The sequence below is a fragment of the Eschrichtius robustus genome, chromosome 12 (assembly GCF_028021215.1).
Source record: "Eschrichtius robustus isolate mEscRob2 chromosome 12, mEscRob2.pri, whole genome shotgun sequence".
NCBI classification, from domain to species: domain Eukaryota; kingdom Metazoa; phylum Chordata; class Mammalia; order Artiodactyla; family Eschrichtiidae; genus Eschrichtius; species Eschrichtius robustus.
Window position 1 is genome coordinate 39518459 of NC_090835.1, and position 15786 is coordinate 39534244.

The 15786-nt window shown below is 42.9% G+C and overlaps 1 protein-coding gene across 2 annotated transcripts in view; it reads left to right on the top strand.

The window, feature by feature from the left end:
* The window catches only part of QRICH1 (glutamine rich 1), a 55695-nt gene that overhangs the window by 38932 nt on the left and 977 nt on the right, over positions 1 to 15786 (top strand). For both annotated transcript variants that reach the window (XM_068559557.1, XM_068559558.1), the window contains exons 4-9: positions 5515 to 5692; positions 6306 to 6460; positions 8091 to 8205; positions 13364 to 13472; positions 13832 to 13983; positions 14321 to 14411. In XM_068559557.1, coding sequence (XP_068415658.1) covers positions 5515 to 5692; positions 6306 to 6460; positions 8091 to 8205; positions 13364 to 13472; positions 13832 to 13983; positions 14321 to 14411 — 800 coding nt within the window. The remainder of the gene's footprint in view (positions 1 to 5514; positions 5693 to 6305; positions 6461 to 8090; positions 8206 to 13363; positions 13473 to 13831; positions 13984 to 14320; positions 14412 to 15786) is intronic.

The window sequence follows — 15786 nt, forward strand, 5'->3', positions numbered from 1 at the left end:
AACGTTGCAAAAATAGAACTGTTGACATTTTTTTTTTAAGTTAATTAATTAATTTTTTTTAATATTTATTTTTGGCTGTGTTGGGTCTTCGTTTCTGTGCGAGGGCTTTCTCTAGCTGTGGCAAGTGGGGGCCGCTCTTCATCGCGGTGCGTGGGCCTCTCACTATCGCGGCCTCTTGTTGCGGAGCACAGGCTCCAGACGCGCAGGCTCAGTAGTTGTGGCTCATGGCCTAGTTGCTCTGTGGCATGTGGGATCCTCCCAGACCAGGGCTCGAACCCATGTCCCCGGCATTGGCAGGCAGATTCTCAACCACTGCGCCACCAGGGAAGCCCGAAATTTTTTTTTTTAAAGAGGCACTTTTTAAAAATTTATTTTTGGCTGCGTTGGGTCTTCATTGCTGCGCACGGGCTTTCTCTAGTTGGAGTGAGCGGGGGCTGCTCATTGTGGTGGCTTCTCTTGTTGCGAAGCACTGGCTCTAGGCACACGGGCTTCAGTAGTTGTGGCACGTGGGCTCAGGAGTTGTGGCTCGTGGGCTGTAGAACACAGGCTCAGTAGTTGTGGCGCACAGGCTTAGTTGCTCTGCGGCATGTGGGAATCTTACTGGACCAGGGATCAAACCCATGTCCCCTGCATTGGCAGGTGGATTTTCAACCACTGTGCCACCAGGAAAGCCCAGAACTGTTGAAATTTTAACTTTAAAATTGCTTGGCTCTTTTATCTTTTCTAACTGTTAATCTTCTTAAGGCTATCACAGATCCACCTTTTAAGACTGTTAGTAAAGTTTCTGGTCCCTTGTCTGGCAGACATTTAGAGTGGATGTAGGGCCTCTGGTCTCATGGGACTGGTGAAGGTAGTGTGCCTCAGCACAGGAGCTCTGGGAATGCATGTGAGGGAGCTGGCACAAACAAAGCACTGTTAGACCAGGGACCACACTCAGAAACTCAAGATGTAAATGATTGGGTAAGCAAAAGCTGACCGAGTGGTTTCATAGAGGCAACAGTATGTTAATCTTAGGTGACTTTGTTAAGGACCTATTAAATATCCAGTTGTCAGGCCTAGAAGTAGAACAAGACAGTGTCATTGCTTCGGGTAGCTTATAGTCTAGTGGAAGTGAGAACATATGATTTGTTTCTGTAAAGTATTTATAAAGCAGCATAATCAAGTGTGACAACGTGTGCTACACACACAAAGTCAAGCTGGGAATTCAGAAATCAATCTAGGTTAAATGTCAGCAGAGGCATCTTTGTGGAAAAAATGGCATTTGATCTCTAGTTTATAGCTTAGATTGACAGAAGGATGGAGCAGGATGAATAAGAGCCAAGGGTGGACACAAGTGATACGGCCTAGGTTAACATGAGAGGAGGAGAACCATGGGAGAGGAGTTAGTACAGGGGGCAAAGGGGCTATCTTCCCAAAGTGAAGAGTTGACATGATCTGTGGTAGGAAAATTTTCCAGAATCCTAAGAGTCATGGTAATAAGAAGAATCAATTACTGGTGTGTAGAATTGATTGCATGTAGGAGAGACCAGACAGGAGACTTGTAATGGTGCTCTGTGCTGAGCTTTTGCTCACAGGGATGGAGCGCATCAGGCCTCTCCTCTGCTCTCCTGGGCCTGATGTTCCAATTTGCAATTCAGGACTCTTGTTGCTCATGGGGCTCTGCTTGTAATTTGCACATCTGGGCCCTTCAGCAGGAAAATCTTTTCTAGAGTTCATTTTAGTAAGTTCATTTTAGTGTTCTTCATGTTCTTCAGAGGCTTTGTCTCCTTTGGCAAAGTCTTATAGCGACGTATGTCAAGGGTTATTACCAGAAAAAGAAAAATTGGGAAGAATACCCATCATGCAGGAAAGATGAGTTTGTCCATTTACACCACAAATGTCCCTCTGCCCTCCTTATCAGGCTCTGTTCTAGGTGCTGGGAAACAGAGGTGAATAAGACAGTCCGCCCTTGGAGCCCTCGTAGCCCATGGGAAGATAATTGTGCTGTGATGTGAGTTGAACCCTAAGGAGAGCTGATGTGTTCCTTCACCTGGCATACCCTTTTTGAAAGCTCTTTTATATCCTGTGTTTAAAACCAGATTTGTGGCTAAACCTCCCTCCCTTGACCTCACACCCACCTCCATCTGTTCCCCTATTTCTCCACTTTACTTTATTCCCAGAGTTCTCAAAAGGATTATCTGCACAGGCTGACTCTACTTGCTAACCAGTTTTCCCTTCAACTCATGACTGGGTCTGCTCTTGTCAAGGTCATCAGTGACCTACCTCCCTGTGGCCAGATCCAACAGACGTGTCTGTTTTTATCTCAATTATAGCAACACACAGCACAACAGACCATGCCTGTCTTCTTGAAACTCTCCTTTGGACTTCCATGTTATTATGCACTCCTGGTCTTCCTCCTACCCCACTGGTTATTTTTCCTTCTCAGGAGACTTTGCTGAAGCCTCCTTCTCTTCTGTCTGAGCCATACATGTTGTTTCTCAAAGCTCTGTACTAACCCTCTCTTCTCCCCAAGGGATTTCTCTCCATTGTCATGATTTTCAGAATCCTCTAGATGTCTGCTGCAGAAGGTGATAATCACTGACACTATCTGCCAGGCACTGTCCTTAGTGTTGCATATATTAACTCATTTAATTCTCACACCAACCTTAAGAGGTGTGTACTACTATCTCCATTTTACAAATGAAGAAACTGAGGCACAGAGAGATTAAACAACAGGGCCAAAGCCACCTTTTAGTAAGTAGCAGAGTTGGCATTCAACCTTGGACAGGCTGGCTCTAGAGCCCATGTCTTAACCCATGTACTGCATTGACACACAGATCTTTATCCCTAGACTGTACCTTTCCCCTTAGGACCTTTCCCATACATTCAGCAGCCTACTTATTGATTGATTGATTGATTGCTGTGTTGGGTCTTCGTTTCTGTGCCAGGGCTTTCTCTAGTTGTGGCGAGCGGGGGCCACTCTTCATCGCGGTACGCGGGCCTCTCACTATCGCGGCCTCTCTTATTGCGGAGCACAGGCTCCAGACACGCAGGCTCAGCAGCCGTGGCTCACGGGCCCAGTTGCTCCGCGGCATGTGGGATCTTCCCAGACCAGGGCTCGAACCCGTGTCCCCTGCATTGGCAGGCAGACTCTCAACCACTGCGCCACCAGGGAAGCCCCAGCCTACTTATTTATTTACTTGCATTTGTTAAAGATATCTCAGCGCTTCATTAACATCCCCTCTACTACTATCAAAAACTATCCCATCTCAAAAAGTGATACCATCATCCACCCATTTGTTTAAGCCAGAAACCCAGGAGTCATCCTTGAGATCCTTGAGCCTGCTTTACCTTACTCCTCACAGTCAATTCATCAACAAGCCACATTGATTCTACCACCAAACATCTCAGAATCTCTTAAATCATTTCACTGCCACCATCCTGGTCTTGGCCACCAGCACCTACTTCCACTTTTGCTCTTTAATCCATTTTCTACAGCTCAAGAATAATTTCCTTAAAATGTAAGATTATGTCACTTCCCAACTTAAAACTCTTTTCAGGTCTCCATCACAAATAGGAAAAACTCTACACCAAGTGTGGAAGGCCTTACTTGCATCAGTAGTTTTCAACCTGGATGAGACTTCTACTTCCCCTACCCACTGATAGACATTTGAACATGTGTAGAAGAATTTTGGTTGTCAGGATGATTAGGAGTGTTACATGTAGTGGGTGGAGGCACACAGTGAAGGGACCCTGGCTAATAAGACAGAGAAGCACTGCCCCACATCCTCTGGCCCCCACCTGCTTACCCAGTCAGACTCCTAGATTTCTAGCTTGGGTAGATGGTGTTGCCATTGAACAAGGTAAGAGAGGGAACTCTGAGGAGAATACTTCTGGATGGGCGAAGTGATGAATTCTCTCCATAGATGTTAATGTGAGGTGGCTTTCAGATGTTCAGCTGGAGATGTACAGTACCCACTGGGTATATTAAGGGACCGTCTAGCATAGAGTCACAGAGTTAGCAATCATTTCCACAAACATGGAGATCTAAACTGGGAAGGTGGTTGAGACTCACCAAGGAGAATGGTAGTTGAACTGAGAAGTGTGTCTAGAGGGGAGCTCCAGGGTTGACAGACATTTAAGGGCCTAGCACTGGTATTTCTTTTATCTCCTTGTTTGATCATGTATCTTATATCAAAGCTAGTAAGGTAGTTTTTATTTTTATTTATTGATAAGCAAATTTGTGTCATGAATAAATTATTTTGCCTTCAATTTGAATGATTTGGCATTCTTCAGCCCTTTAGTAGGCCCTGGCATGGAAAACTGCTCAAGGGAATTTGTTCACAATGTAGATAGATGTGTGAGACCCAAGAACCTGTGCTTTGTATCTGTGTTGGTGTCTATCCTGCCTGATGGGGATTGTGATTGAAGGTCATGGACATTCTCTGCCCCTTTGGCTGCATGGTTTGGCTGTCAGACCATTGAGGATGGGACTACTCTTCCTTTGGAGACAGGAAGACAAAACAGTGCCTTCTGTCTCTAGAAAATGTCCTTATGAGCCAAAACAGTATTATTGAGAAGGAACATGAAGGATGATTCTCAGCCATGACTGGACATTAGAATCACCTGGAGAGCTTTTAAAACTACTGCTGGCAGGCTTCCACCTTCGACCAATTAAATCAGAATCTCTGTGGATAAGGCCCAGGCATGGGTGTTTTTTAAAATCAGCCAGATGATTTTAAGGTGCAGCCAAGTTTAACAGTCTGGACACTTGGTACTCAAAGTATAGTTTGCAGACCAGCTTCCTTATTTGGGAGCTTGTTAGAAATGCCAGAATCTCAGGTCCCACCTGAGGTCTTTCTAATCAGAATCTGCATTTTAATAAAATCCCCATAACTGATTCACTTTGTTATAAAGCAGAAACTAACACAGCATTGTAAAGCAATTATACTTCAATAAAGATGTGTAAAAAAAATAAAAAAATAAAAAAATAAAAATCCCCAAAGGGTTTATTTGTGCATTGTAGTTTGATGAGCAGTGCTTTGTGCCAGTAGTTCTGAGCAGTAACTAAACGTTAGAATTGCCTTTTTACATGGGAAGGTTTTAAAAAGACTGATACCTCTTTAAAAAGAGATTCTGGGGTGGAGCTCAGGTATTGGTGTTTTTAAATCAGAGGTTCAGAAGTACAACCAAGACTGAGGAGCTTTGCACTAGCCTTTGCTGTCTCTGGAGTAAAGAATAGAACTCCAGAGGTTCTTGAAAGTAGGACAGCAAGGAGAAGAGAGGTTTTTTAATTAAAAGAACTATAAGTAACATTTTTTTTTTGAGATTTTTTTTTATTTTTTAGAACAGTTTTAGACTTATAGGAAAATCGCAGAATTTCCATAAACCCCACACCCAATTTCTGCAGTTATTAACATCTAACATTAGTATGGTACATTTGTTTTTTGTTTTTGTTTTTTACTATAAGTAACATTTTTCCGGCAGTTTTGCCAAAAGGCCTTTGGACACATTTTGATGGTTTCTCTCTCATAGGCTCAAACTGTCCAAGTTGCTGAAGTTGAACCACAGTCACAGCCACAGCCTTCCCCAGAACTTCTGCTTCCAAATTCTCTGAAGCCAGAAGAAGGGCTTGAAGTATGGAAAAACTGGGCACAGACCAAGAACGCTGAGCTAGAGAAGGATGCTCAGAACAGACTGGCACCCATTGGGAGTAAGTGTTTGGGAGGGAAAGGGGGTTGGACTCTGTCAAAAATGCAATGGTACTTAAGCAGCAGGAGGACAGAATGGCAGGAAAGTGGTGTCCCTTGGCTCTCTGGGCACTAGGGAGCACCATCTGAAATAGTATGCTGAATTCAAGACAAGCAACAAGCAGGCCGGACCTACTGTAAATGAGCAGAATTTGTGGGGTTTGCCCAAGATCAGGCATTTTTGTACACATGGGTTTCTGGGACAGAGAGACTTCTGGGAGGAGATATGAATTAGTGAGTGCACTCAGGGGCCCTCTTCCTTAGCATTATCCTCACATACTTCCTCATATTACAGAGGGTGGATTTTGTGTTTTTGCTTTCATGTCTTGGTCCTAATAATAATTGGGGGGATACGTGAGGTAGGAAGGATTGTGGGAAGGAAACCCTTTGTGTAATAGGGCAAACAGGATTATTGTCTTTGTAGGCTAGTTCTGATCGTAGATACAGGTGACCATTTTCATCCCAGCACCTTCATGGGTGGTGTCTGCTCTGAAACCTCCTTCCAGGGATATGAGCAACCAGTAAAGAGATGGCTGTTGCCAGGACCCTCACTAACCTCTGGGGCTTGTGTTGCAGGGCGTCAATTGCTGCGATTCCAGGAAGATCTCATCTCTTCTGCTGTGGCCGAGTTGAATTATGGGCTCTGTCTAATGACACGGGAAGCTCGAAATGGAGAAGGTGAACCCTATGACCCAGATGTGCTGTACTATATTTTCCTGTGTATTCAAAAGGTAGGAAACAGAACTTCACAGGAACATGTTTGAGCTGTGTTCCCATTGGGTATTTGCTGGGTAGTCAAATTAGTAAAATGACAAGCAAGTGGTTACAGTAAAGACATTCTCTTTCAATTATATAATGAATTTTTTAAAATTGGAAAAGATCTACATATTCACTTTAAAAAATAAAATAAACATCATCATAATCCCACTATCTAGAGAAACATCTATTAAAATATTTGATATGGGCTTCCCTGGTGGCTCAGTGGTTGAGAATCTGCCTGCTAATGCAGGGGACACGGGTTCGAGCCCTGGTCTGGGAAGATCCCACATGCCGTGGAGCAGCTAGGCCCGTGAGCCACAGTTACTGAGCCTGCGCGTCTGGAGCCTGTGCTCCGCAACAAGAGAGGCCGCGATAGTGAGAGGCCTGCGCACCGCGATGAAGAGTGGCCCCCGCTTGCCACAACTGGAGAAAGCCCTCGCACAGAAATGAAGACCCAACACAGCCATAAATAAATAAATAAATAAAAATTTTTTTAAAAAAAATTTGCTATATTACCTTAGAGCCTTTTTTTATCATGGAACATTTATATAACACTTTTCATTAAAGTAAACATGTAGTTTGCAGAAAAGCAATTTATCCAGAAAAAAGTCTCGTGCTGACATGTAACTTGTCTTCTCATTGTTTCCCGCATTAATACAAAATAGTTATTTGGAAGTGTCTAGCTAGAATATACAACTGTAGTTAGGTTTTCAGGACATCTAAGATGAAGATTAACAGAGAAATTCATTTTAGGACTGGCAGTTTAGGAGAGCAGAGGTGGATTTCTTAGTGTTTGAATGCTATTGTGGAGAAGTCCACAGTATGATGGAAGAACAGTTGCTAACTAGGACTCACCCTGTTGCTTAGGCCTGAGAAAAGCCCATCTTCCACTTTGTTCCTCTTTCTTAACCAGTCACCCAGAGCACTGGGTGAATTGCTCTACATGCTTTGTCTCATTCCATGCTCTCTCACTCCTGGAAGGCAGGCACAGTCATCTCCATTTACAAACAAGGAAACTGAGCCCCCAAAGTTAAAAGACTCGCATGAGTTACTAAACTTATACCATAGCTAATAAGAGGCTGGCCCTGGAGCCCACATCGTGATTTTTGCTACCACAAGACAATGCCTTGCTTGGGTGAAATAGCATTCACAAAATCTGCTCCATTGACCCAACTCTCAAGAGTGTTGTGAGAGTCAGTTCACATGCTGAAGTATACTGTGAAAGTGCCACACAGTGGACAGTTTTTTTAAAATTTATTTATTTGGCTGCGTTGGCTCTTTGTCGCAGCACGTAGAATCTTTCGTTGCGGCGTGTGGGCTTCCCTCTAGTAGTGGTGCATGGGCTCAGTAGCCCCGCAGCATGTGGGATGTTAGTTCCCCAACCAGGGATCGAACCCGAGTCCCCTGCATTGGAAGGCAGATTCTTAACCACTGGACCACCAGGGAGGTCCCCGCTGGACAGTTTTGACTTGGTGTGTTGTTTTGTTAATGGGGGACGAATGGGTAGGGAGAGTTGAGGGTACTGGTAGAAAAATGTTTGCTTCCCCTCGACAACTTGCCCAAGAGACTACCGACAACTTTTATTGATTATTTTTCTTTTAGTATCTTTTTGAAAATGGACGGGTTGATGACATTTTCTCCGATCTTTATTATGTTCGATTCACGGAGTGGCTGCATGAAGTTCTGAAGGACGTTCAGCCCCGAGTCACTCCACTTGGTAAGAATCTTCCTAGTCCTTGGATGTCTTTAGCACCTGGGTTTTAAAAAGATCAGCTGGGGAGGAAAAAAAAAAAAAAGATCAGCTACTTGTGTGGCTAGCTGTGATATAGCATGTGGGTGAGGAGGCTATAAATCCCAGGCCCCAAACATCAGTCTCTGTGCTTCTTGGCCTGATGTGGAAGGGGCATGGCTCACCAGACAGAGAATCTGGCTGGTTCCAGTGTGGCAAGGACACAGGGGCATGCAGAGTGTGGGGTAGTTACTCCATTTTTTTTCCCTATTAAAATTTATTGATTCAAATTAGAATCCTTGCAAAAATTAAGAATTATGAACTATTTCATCTGTAGGTTAATTATATTACATATTGAGTTTTTTTCCCCTTACGTTTAAACATACGTTCTACATATATAGAACATAATTTTTGCTTTACCCATGGATACCCTGGGCAGCATGTTGTGTTGGAAAGAACATGAGTTTCGCAGTAGAATGTTTGAGGTGTTTGTTTTTTTTTAAAAAAATAAACTATTTTTAAGAGCAGTTTTAGGTTTACAGGAAAACTGAGCAGGAGATACAGAGAATCCCATATACTCCCTCACACAGCGTTTCCCCTATTATTAGTATCTTGTATTAGTGTAGTGTATTCGTTAAAATTGATGAGCCCATGTTTGGTACATTATTATTAACTAAAGCCTGAAGTTTACATTAGAGTTCACTCCTTGGGTTGTATATTCTGTGGGTTTTGACAAATGTATAATGACATGTGTCTACAATTCAGCATCATACAGAAGTTTCACTGCCCTAAAATCCCCCGTGTTCCACTTATTCATCCCTCCCTCCTTTCCCCTGACTCTCTGGCAACCTCTGATCTTTTTTACTGTCTCCATAATCTTGCCTTTTCCAGAATGTCATATAGTTAGAATAATTTAGTGTTAATTTCTTTCAATAACTTCATTTAATGTTCTTGCATGTCTTTTCATGGCTTGATAGCTCATTTCTTTTTTTTTTTGCTGAATAATATTCCATTTTATGAATGTGCCACAGTTTGTTTATCCATTCACCTATTAAAGGACATTTTGGTTGTTTCCATGTTTCAGTAATTATGAATAAAGCTGCTGTAAACATTGTGTGCAGGTCTTTGGTGAAAGAATAGATCCATGGAACAGAATAGAGAGTCCAGAAATAGAACCACACGAATATAACCAGTTTATCTTTGACCAAGGGGCAAAGGCAGTTAAATTGGAGAAAGGATAGTCTTTTGTTTTGTTTTCTTTTATTTTTTTGGCCTCGCCATGTGGCTTGCGGGATTTTAGTTCCCTGACCACGGATTGAACCTGGGCCATGCAGTGAAAAGCACCAAGTCCTAACCACTGGACTGCCAGGGATTCCCAGGATAGTCTTTTCAACTAACACTGCTGGAACAACTGGACATCCACATATTTTTTTAAAAAATGAATCACAGACCTAAATGTAAAGCTATAAAGCTCCTAGAAGATAAAATAGGAGAAAATCTAGGTGACCTCAGGTTTGTTGGTAACTTTTTAGGTACAACACAAAAAGCACAATCTGTGAAACGAAAAAATTGGTAAGTTGGACTTTATTAAAATTTAAAAAACAAGCAAACAAAAACTTATTCTCTGTGAAACACATTGTTAAGAGAATGAAAAGACAAGCCACAGACTGGGAGGAAATCTTTGCAAAACACATATCTGATAAAGGACTGGGATCCAAAATATATAAAAAACTCTTAACAGTCAACAATAACAAAACAAAGAACCCAGTTAAAAAATGGGTCAAGGATCTGAACAGATGCCTCACCAAAGAAGCTGGCAGATAAGTATATGAAAAGATATTTATCATATATCATCAGGAAATGGCAAATTAAAACAACAGTGATGGGAGTTCCCTGGTGGCCTACTGATTAGGATTTGGTGCTTTCATTGCTGTGCCTCAGGTTCAGTGCCTGGTCGGGGAACTGAGATTCCGCAAGCCACGTGGCACAGCAGGCATAAATACGTACATACATACATACAGTGATGTACCACTATATACCTATTAGAATGGCTGAATTCCCAAGCATTCTCTTACCTTAGGATCCAGCAGTCATGCTTCTTTGTATTTACCCAAATGAGTTGAAAACCTTATGTCCACACGAATATCTGAGTTTTAATCCTGGCTCTGGATTTAATAAAATGTATGTTGTTTAACTTTTTCTTAATCTTTTTTTAAAATTGAGATATAATTGACATATAACATTATATTAGTTTCAGGTGTACAACAGTGATTTGATACAGTATGTATATATTGCAAAATGATTTAGTCTAGTTAACATTTGTCGTCATAGTTACATGCTTAACCTTTTAAAAAAAATATTGTTTAAACAAATATTTTTTTGAGTGCCTACTATGTGCCAGACAGTTCCAGGTGTACATAATATAATTCAGTAGTGAACAAAATGAAGCTTACAGTCTAACGGGGGAGACTGTATAAATAATCACATTAATTTATGATAAGTGCTTTGAAGAACAAAGCACAGAGAATGGAAAGTGTTACGGGTACGTTAGGAGGGAGGCCTCTCTGAGGGGATGTCATTAGAACAGACACCTGAGTAAGTGAATCACTGTACATGATTTGCAAAATTTCAAACCAAGTGTGGCTATATAAAGTTTGCTTTTTAAAACTTTTTATTATGGAAATTTCAAGCACATATAAAATAAACAGAATAAATTAATGGCACTCCCATGTACCCATGGCAAATCTTGTCCCATATATACACTGCCTGTTCCCCCAACCATGTTATTTTGAAGTAAATCCCAGACACTTTATCCGTAAATATTTTAATATGTGTTATTGACATTCCACAATGCCATTATTATACTTTTTTTTAAAAAGATAAGTCCATAATGTCATCAAATTCTACCCTTTGTTCGAATTTCTAATTGTCCCATAAATATCAGAATTTTATTTGTTTGAGTCAAGTTGCAGATAAGGTCCACACATTGAAATTGCTGTTATACCTTTTAATGTTTAGCTTTAATCCTTAATTTCCCCCTTGATTATTTTTCTTGCAATTTATTTATGGAAGAAACTAGCCTTTTAAAAAGTCTAATTTTTACTATTATATCTCCATGCTGTAATTTAACATATTCTTCTGTCCCCTGTATTTACAGTTAATTGGTAGTTGCATATAAAGACTTGATTAATCAAGTTTTGTTTTTTTTGTGTGTTTTCTTTTTGGCAAGGTTACATCATAGATGGGTTGCTTACTTCCATCAGGTGCCCATAATGTCTGGATCCGTTAATTCATGACGAGTTGCAAGCAGTGGTATTCTAATGTTATTACTTCATTATTAGCTGAAATACAAAGAGAAACTTTCCCTCATCAACTCTTTGAATTCCTAGCAGTATAGATTGTATAGAAGAGACAGGATAAGGGCTTGTTTCTTCTTCTTTGTTTAGCAGTTTTCACAGTAATGAGTTGGTTCACCAGCTTCCTCCAGCTGGGGTTTTTTTGTTTGTTTGTTTAAAGAATCATTGTGAGCTAATTAATTTAAACATATTTAATATGATTCAATTCATTGCACTTGTTATCTTTAATGATGCACAAATTGTCCCATCTTTGGCCATTTGGAGCCTCTTTAAATTGGCTCTTAAGTTCATTTGACATGATCCTACTTCCCTGATTTCTGGTTTGCCAGACTGTTCCAGGCTTATCCTGGACATTTTCTGTCTCCCATTGTGGAATTGATCAGTTCTCCATGGAGCCTGGTACTTTTCAGTGTTAAATGGTATTTCGTTATCACAGTCTGGATGGTAGGGGTGCTCATTGCTCCTTGGGTTTCTAGGCCTAACTAAAAAAATTAATATGAAATAGATCATTTTGATGCTTTACAGTTCAGATTCAGAACTATGAGACTTTTATATGTTGTTTCCACCTGTATCTCCTGTTGCCCGTGCCAGGAGTTCTGGTTTTCAGGCATTAAAGTTCACTTTGTGTTGTTAAGAAGTGGTTATAGGGAAGTGACACCAGGTGGCAGAGTGAACCCAGGGAAAACAGGGCATGCCAAGGTATGCCTGGGGCCACTCCTAGGGCTGGCCTTCCCTGAGGAGGGCTATCTTCTGTCACTCATCCTGCTTAAGATTTGTCTGAGAGCAAGGAAGTTTATCTCATTGCCATTGGGCCACAAAATAGAATAGTAGAGGCAGACGTTCCCTAAAGAGATGGAAGTGCACTAATGGAGTCAGAGGGCCAGCTTTGGCAAGAACAGAGAAAAGGAATGTATTGGGCAGAACATTCCCCTGCTTCTAAGAAGTGCCACCCTCACTCCCTGCCTGGAGAATCCTGAAACTCCTGCAGGAGAATGCTGGTGTCTGTTGCTGTTTCACCATGCCCTCAGTCCCTGGCACACTTACACTTGGACATTGACTGTTGAATGAACATATGAAGGGGGCTTGATGATCAGCCGAAGTGTCATCTTCCTTTGGTGTAGACCTGCCTGCCCAGGGCTCTTGATCAAACCACTGCCTTAGCCCCTGTCCAGCTTTCAGTTAGCTTATGAACCAGGGTCTTACAGTAAAACTTGCCCTATGGAGGAAACCTATAATAGATCTGAATATCATTCTCCCCTTTTTCCAAAGGGGATGAGAATGGGTTTGCTTTCTAGAGATGGAAGACATGAGAAGTTTAACAAGGGCAAACGGGCGTGTATACCAGTTCTTTGGGCCCTGGCCTGGATACCTTTGAAAGTATGATGAAAGCTCTGTACCCTCTTTTCAGAGAAGTTTGCATATATGCAGAGAGGTTGGCTTATACTTCTGGGTGTTTCTCTGAGGGATGTTCTTCTACCCCGTATTAATCTTCAATTAGAGGAAGAATTAACATCAGGTGAGAGTGATCATGTAGGGCAGTGGTTCTTAAAGTGTGGTGTTAGGAACTTCTTGAAAACACACATTTTCGGGTCCTGCCCAGAAACTTGGGTTGGGACTCAGCTGTTTATGTTTTAACAAGCTTTCCAGATGATTCTGCCATATCCCAGGAAGACTTCTCCAGTTAAGCTTGTACTCCTGTGTGGTCCTTGTTGTGCTTCACACCTCCCATCCTGCACCTTTGAGGCTCCGCCTGCCATCCTTTTGTTGTAGCAGTACTCTGTTCCTCCTAGGCTATGTCCTGCCCAGCCACGTGACTGAGGAGATGCTGTGGGAGTGCAAGCAGCTCGGCGCTCACTCCCCTTCCACCCTGCTGACCACCCTCATGTTCTTTAACACCAAGTAAGTGTTCTAGAGGCTCCATGCTTAGCCACTGCTGGCATCTGCCCAGTGAAGAGGGTAGAAACTATCCAGATGGACTTCTGAATACCTTTGACATATACTTGAGAGCCTTTGAGCTACTGAAAGCCTTCAGCCCCACTTGGCTACATTTTGTGTGCTGACCAGTGAGGCAGACAGCCTTGCCAGATCCCTACCATCAGTCTTGATGAGATTCCTCCACTAGACAGTGTGTTTGGGTGTGGGCCTGCCCAGATTCTGGGAGTGTGGGCAGCGGCTCCTCTGAAGCCCTGATGGCGGAGGGTAAGTCACAGTCTCCTCCTGGCACCCCTCCCTTTGCCTTGCTTTCACTTGTGGTGCAGATACTTCCTGTTGAAGACAGTGGACCAGCACATGAAGCTGGCCTTCTCCAAGGTCTTACGACAGACAAAGAAGAACCCCTCTAATCCTAAGGATAAAAGCACGAGTATTCGGTACCTGAAGGCACTTGGGATACACCAGACTGGCCAGAAAGGTAGGGGAAAGAGGTAGGGGTTGCAGAAACAGGAGCTACTGGTCCTGCCCTGCCCTTGTGCCTGGGGGGCTAGTAATGAGTGTGAAGATTGGGATTTGCTGGATAGGAATTTTCCATTCCCTTCTCCCCAGCCAGAAACTTCAAACTCTTGTAGAAGGAGAGACACCCCAGAAATGATAGCTGCCTTTTCCTTTCATACTCACTGCCCATGCCTCACACCCTTTTCCTTCCCAGTATTTCCTGGTTGGGATGGCTGGAAGCCTAAGGTTTCTAATCTGAGCCTGAGTAAAGGCAGTCTGATGCCATGTCTGTGGTGGTGGTGGGGTATGTTTTATAGTTACAGATGACATGTATGCAGAACAGACGGAAAATCCAGAGAATCCACTGAGATGTCCTATCAAGCTCTACGATTTCTACCTCTTTAAATGGTGAGGAGGCTTTATTGTGACTGGGTGACCTGTGTGTGTGCGCGTGCGCACAAAAGCATTCTCTAGTCCCAGGCAGAGTAAAAAACACACTTCCAAAAAGCTAAATATAGAAGCAACCTTATTGGTTTTCCCAAAGCATGTGCCCAGCACTGCTCCCTGATGGTCCACTTTCATGGAGAGAGGATGAAGGTAGAGGGAGGACGGTACAGAGAGGCTGCCTCTGTCACATAGTGAGCATAGCCCTTCATCTTCCTGGCCTTGACCTTTTCTCACCACCACTGTCAATCTAAGGGGAACTCCTTTCCTTGGCTTTCGTTCTCTCCTGCCCCTGCAGTTTGGTATATCATCTTAACAGCAATGCCAGAAGATCTTTCTACATTGTAGGTTTTACCGTGTTACTTAGATTAAAACCTTTAGTGGTTTCCTTTTACTCTACAGAGAAAGACAGTAATCCTAATGTGGCCAGCAGGGCCTTTCATGTACTCTCCCTTGTTAACCTCATATCCGTGTAGCTCTTGGCTCTCTAGCCACACTGGCTCTTCTCCACTGAAGGGCATCATGCTCTCCCTTCCTCAAGACCTCTGCACAGAACTTTTCCCTGTTGGGCAGACCCTGCCACCCCCTGCCTGTTTAGCTAGTTAGCTCCTATCCATCCTTAAAAGAGCTTTATTAGGGAAGCATTTCCAAATTCCCTGCCTGTTCCCTCCGGCTGTTTCTTCTGTAACCCTTACCACTGTTTGTTATTTTCCTTGTCTTTATGTAACTGTTTAACTGCTGTCTGTCTCCCCTCTTACCTGTAAACTCCATAATATAGGGACTCTTGGGTCTTACTCATTTCTTTTAATATCAGCACCTAGTGCAGGCCTGGCACACAGCAGCCCTTTGATAAATCTTGAATCAGTGGATGAATAACTGTTAGAGGATGGCATGTGCTAAGTACTTAAGAGAAGTACAGCACAACGTTGAGGGGGTGTGAGTCCAGGTAAAGGCCCCAGCATCATAGCCAAGCTGAGAAGTCAGAGTCCCTCAGATCAAGTTGAGGAATTATCAGTAGATGGAGTAGAGGAAACAACATAAGCAAAGACTTGGAGATGGACCTTCTGGGTGCTGAAATTGGTTCAGAGTGGGATATGGTTGGACTCAAGTAGATGAGCCCTGGGAGCCCTAGTCAGAGGAATCACACCTGGCAGAGTGTGAGGGAGGAGCAGAAGATGGGCAGCCTAACACTGGCATTTGCAGTAACTCCAAAGGGACGTCCTAGAGGTAGTGTGTGTTGGCTGCATGGAATTTAGGAGCTGTGCCACCATGCTTTCCAGAGCTTCCCATCTTTTGCAGATAGCATCTGTTTAGGAGGTTCATGGTGGGAGGGTTGAGA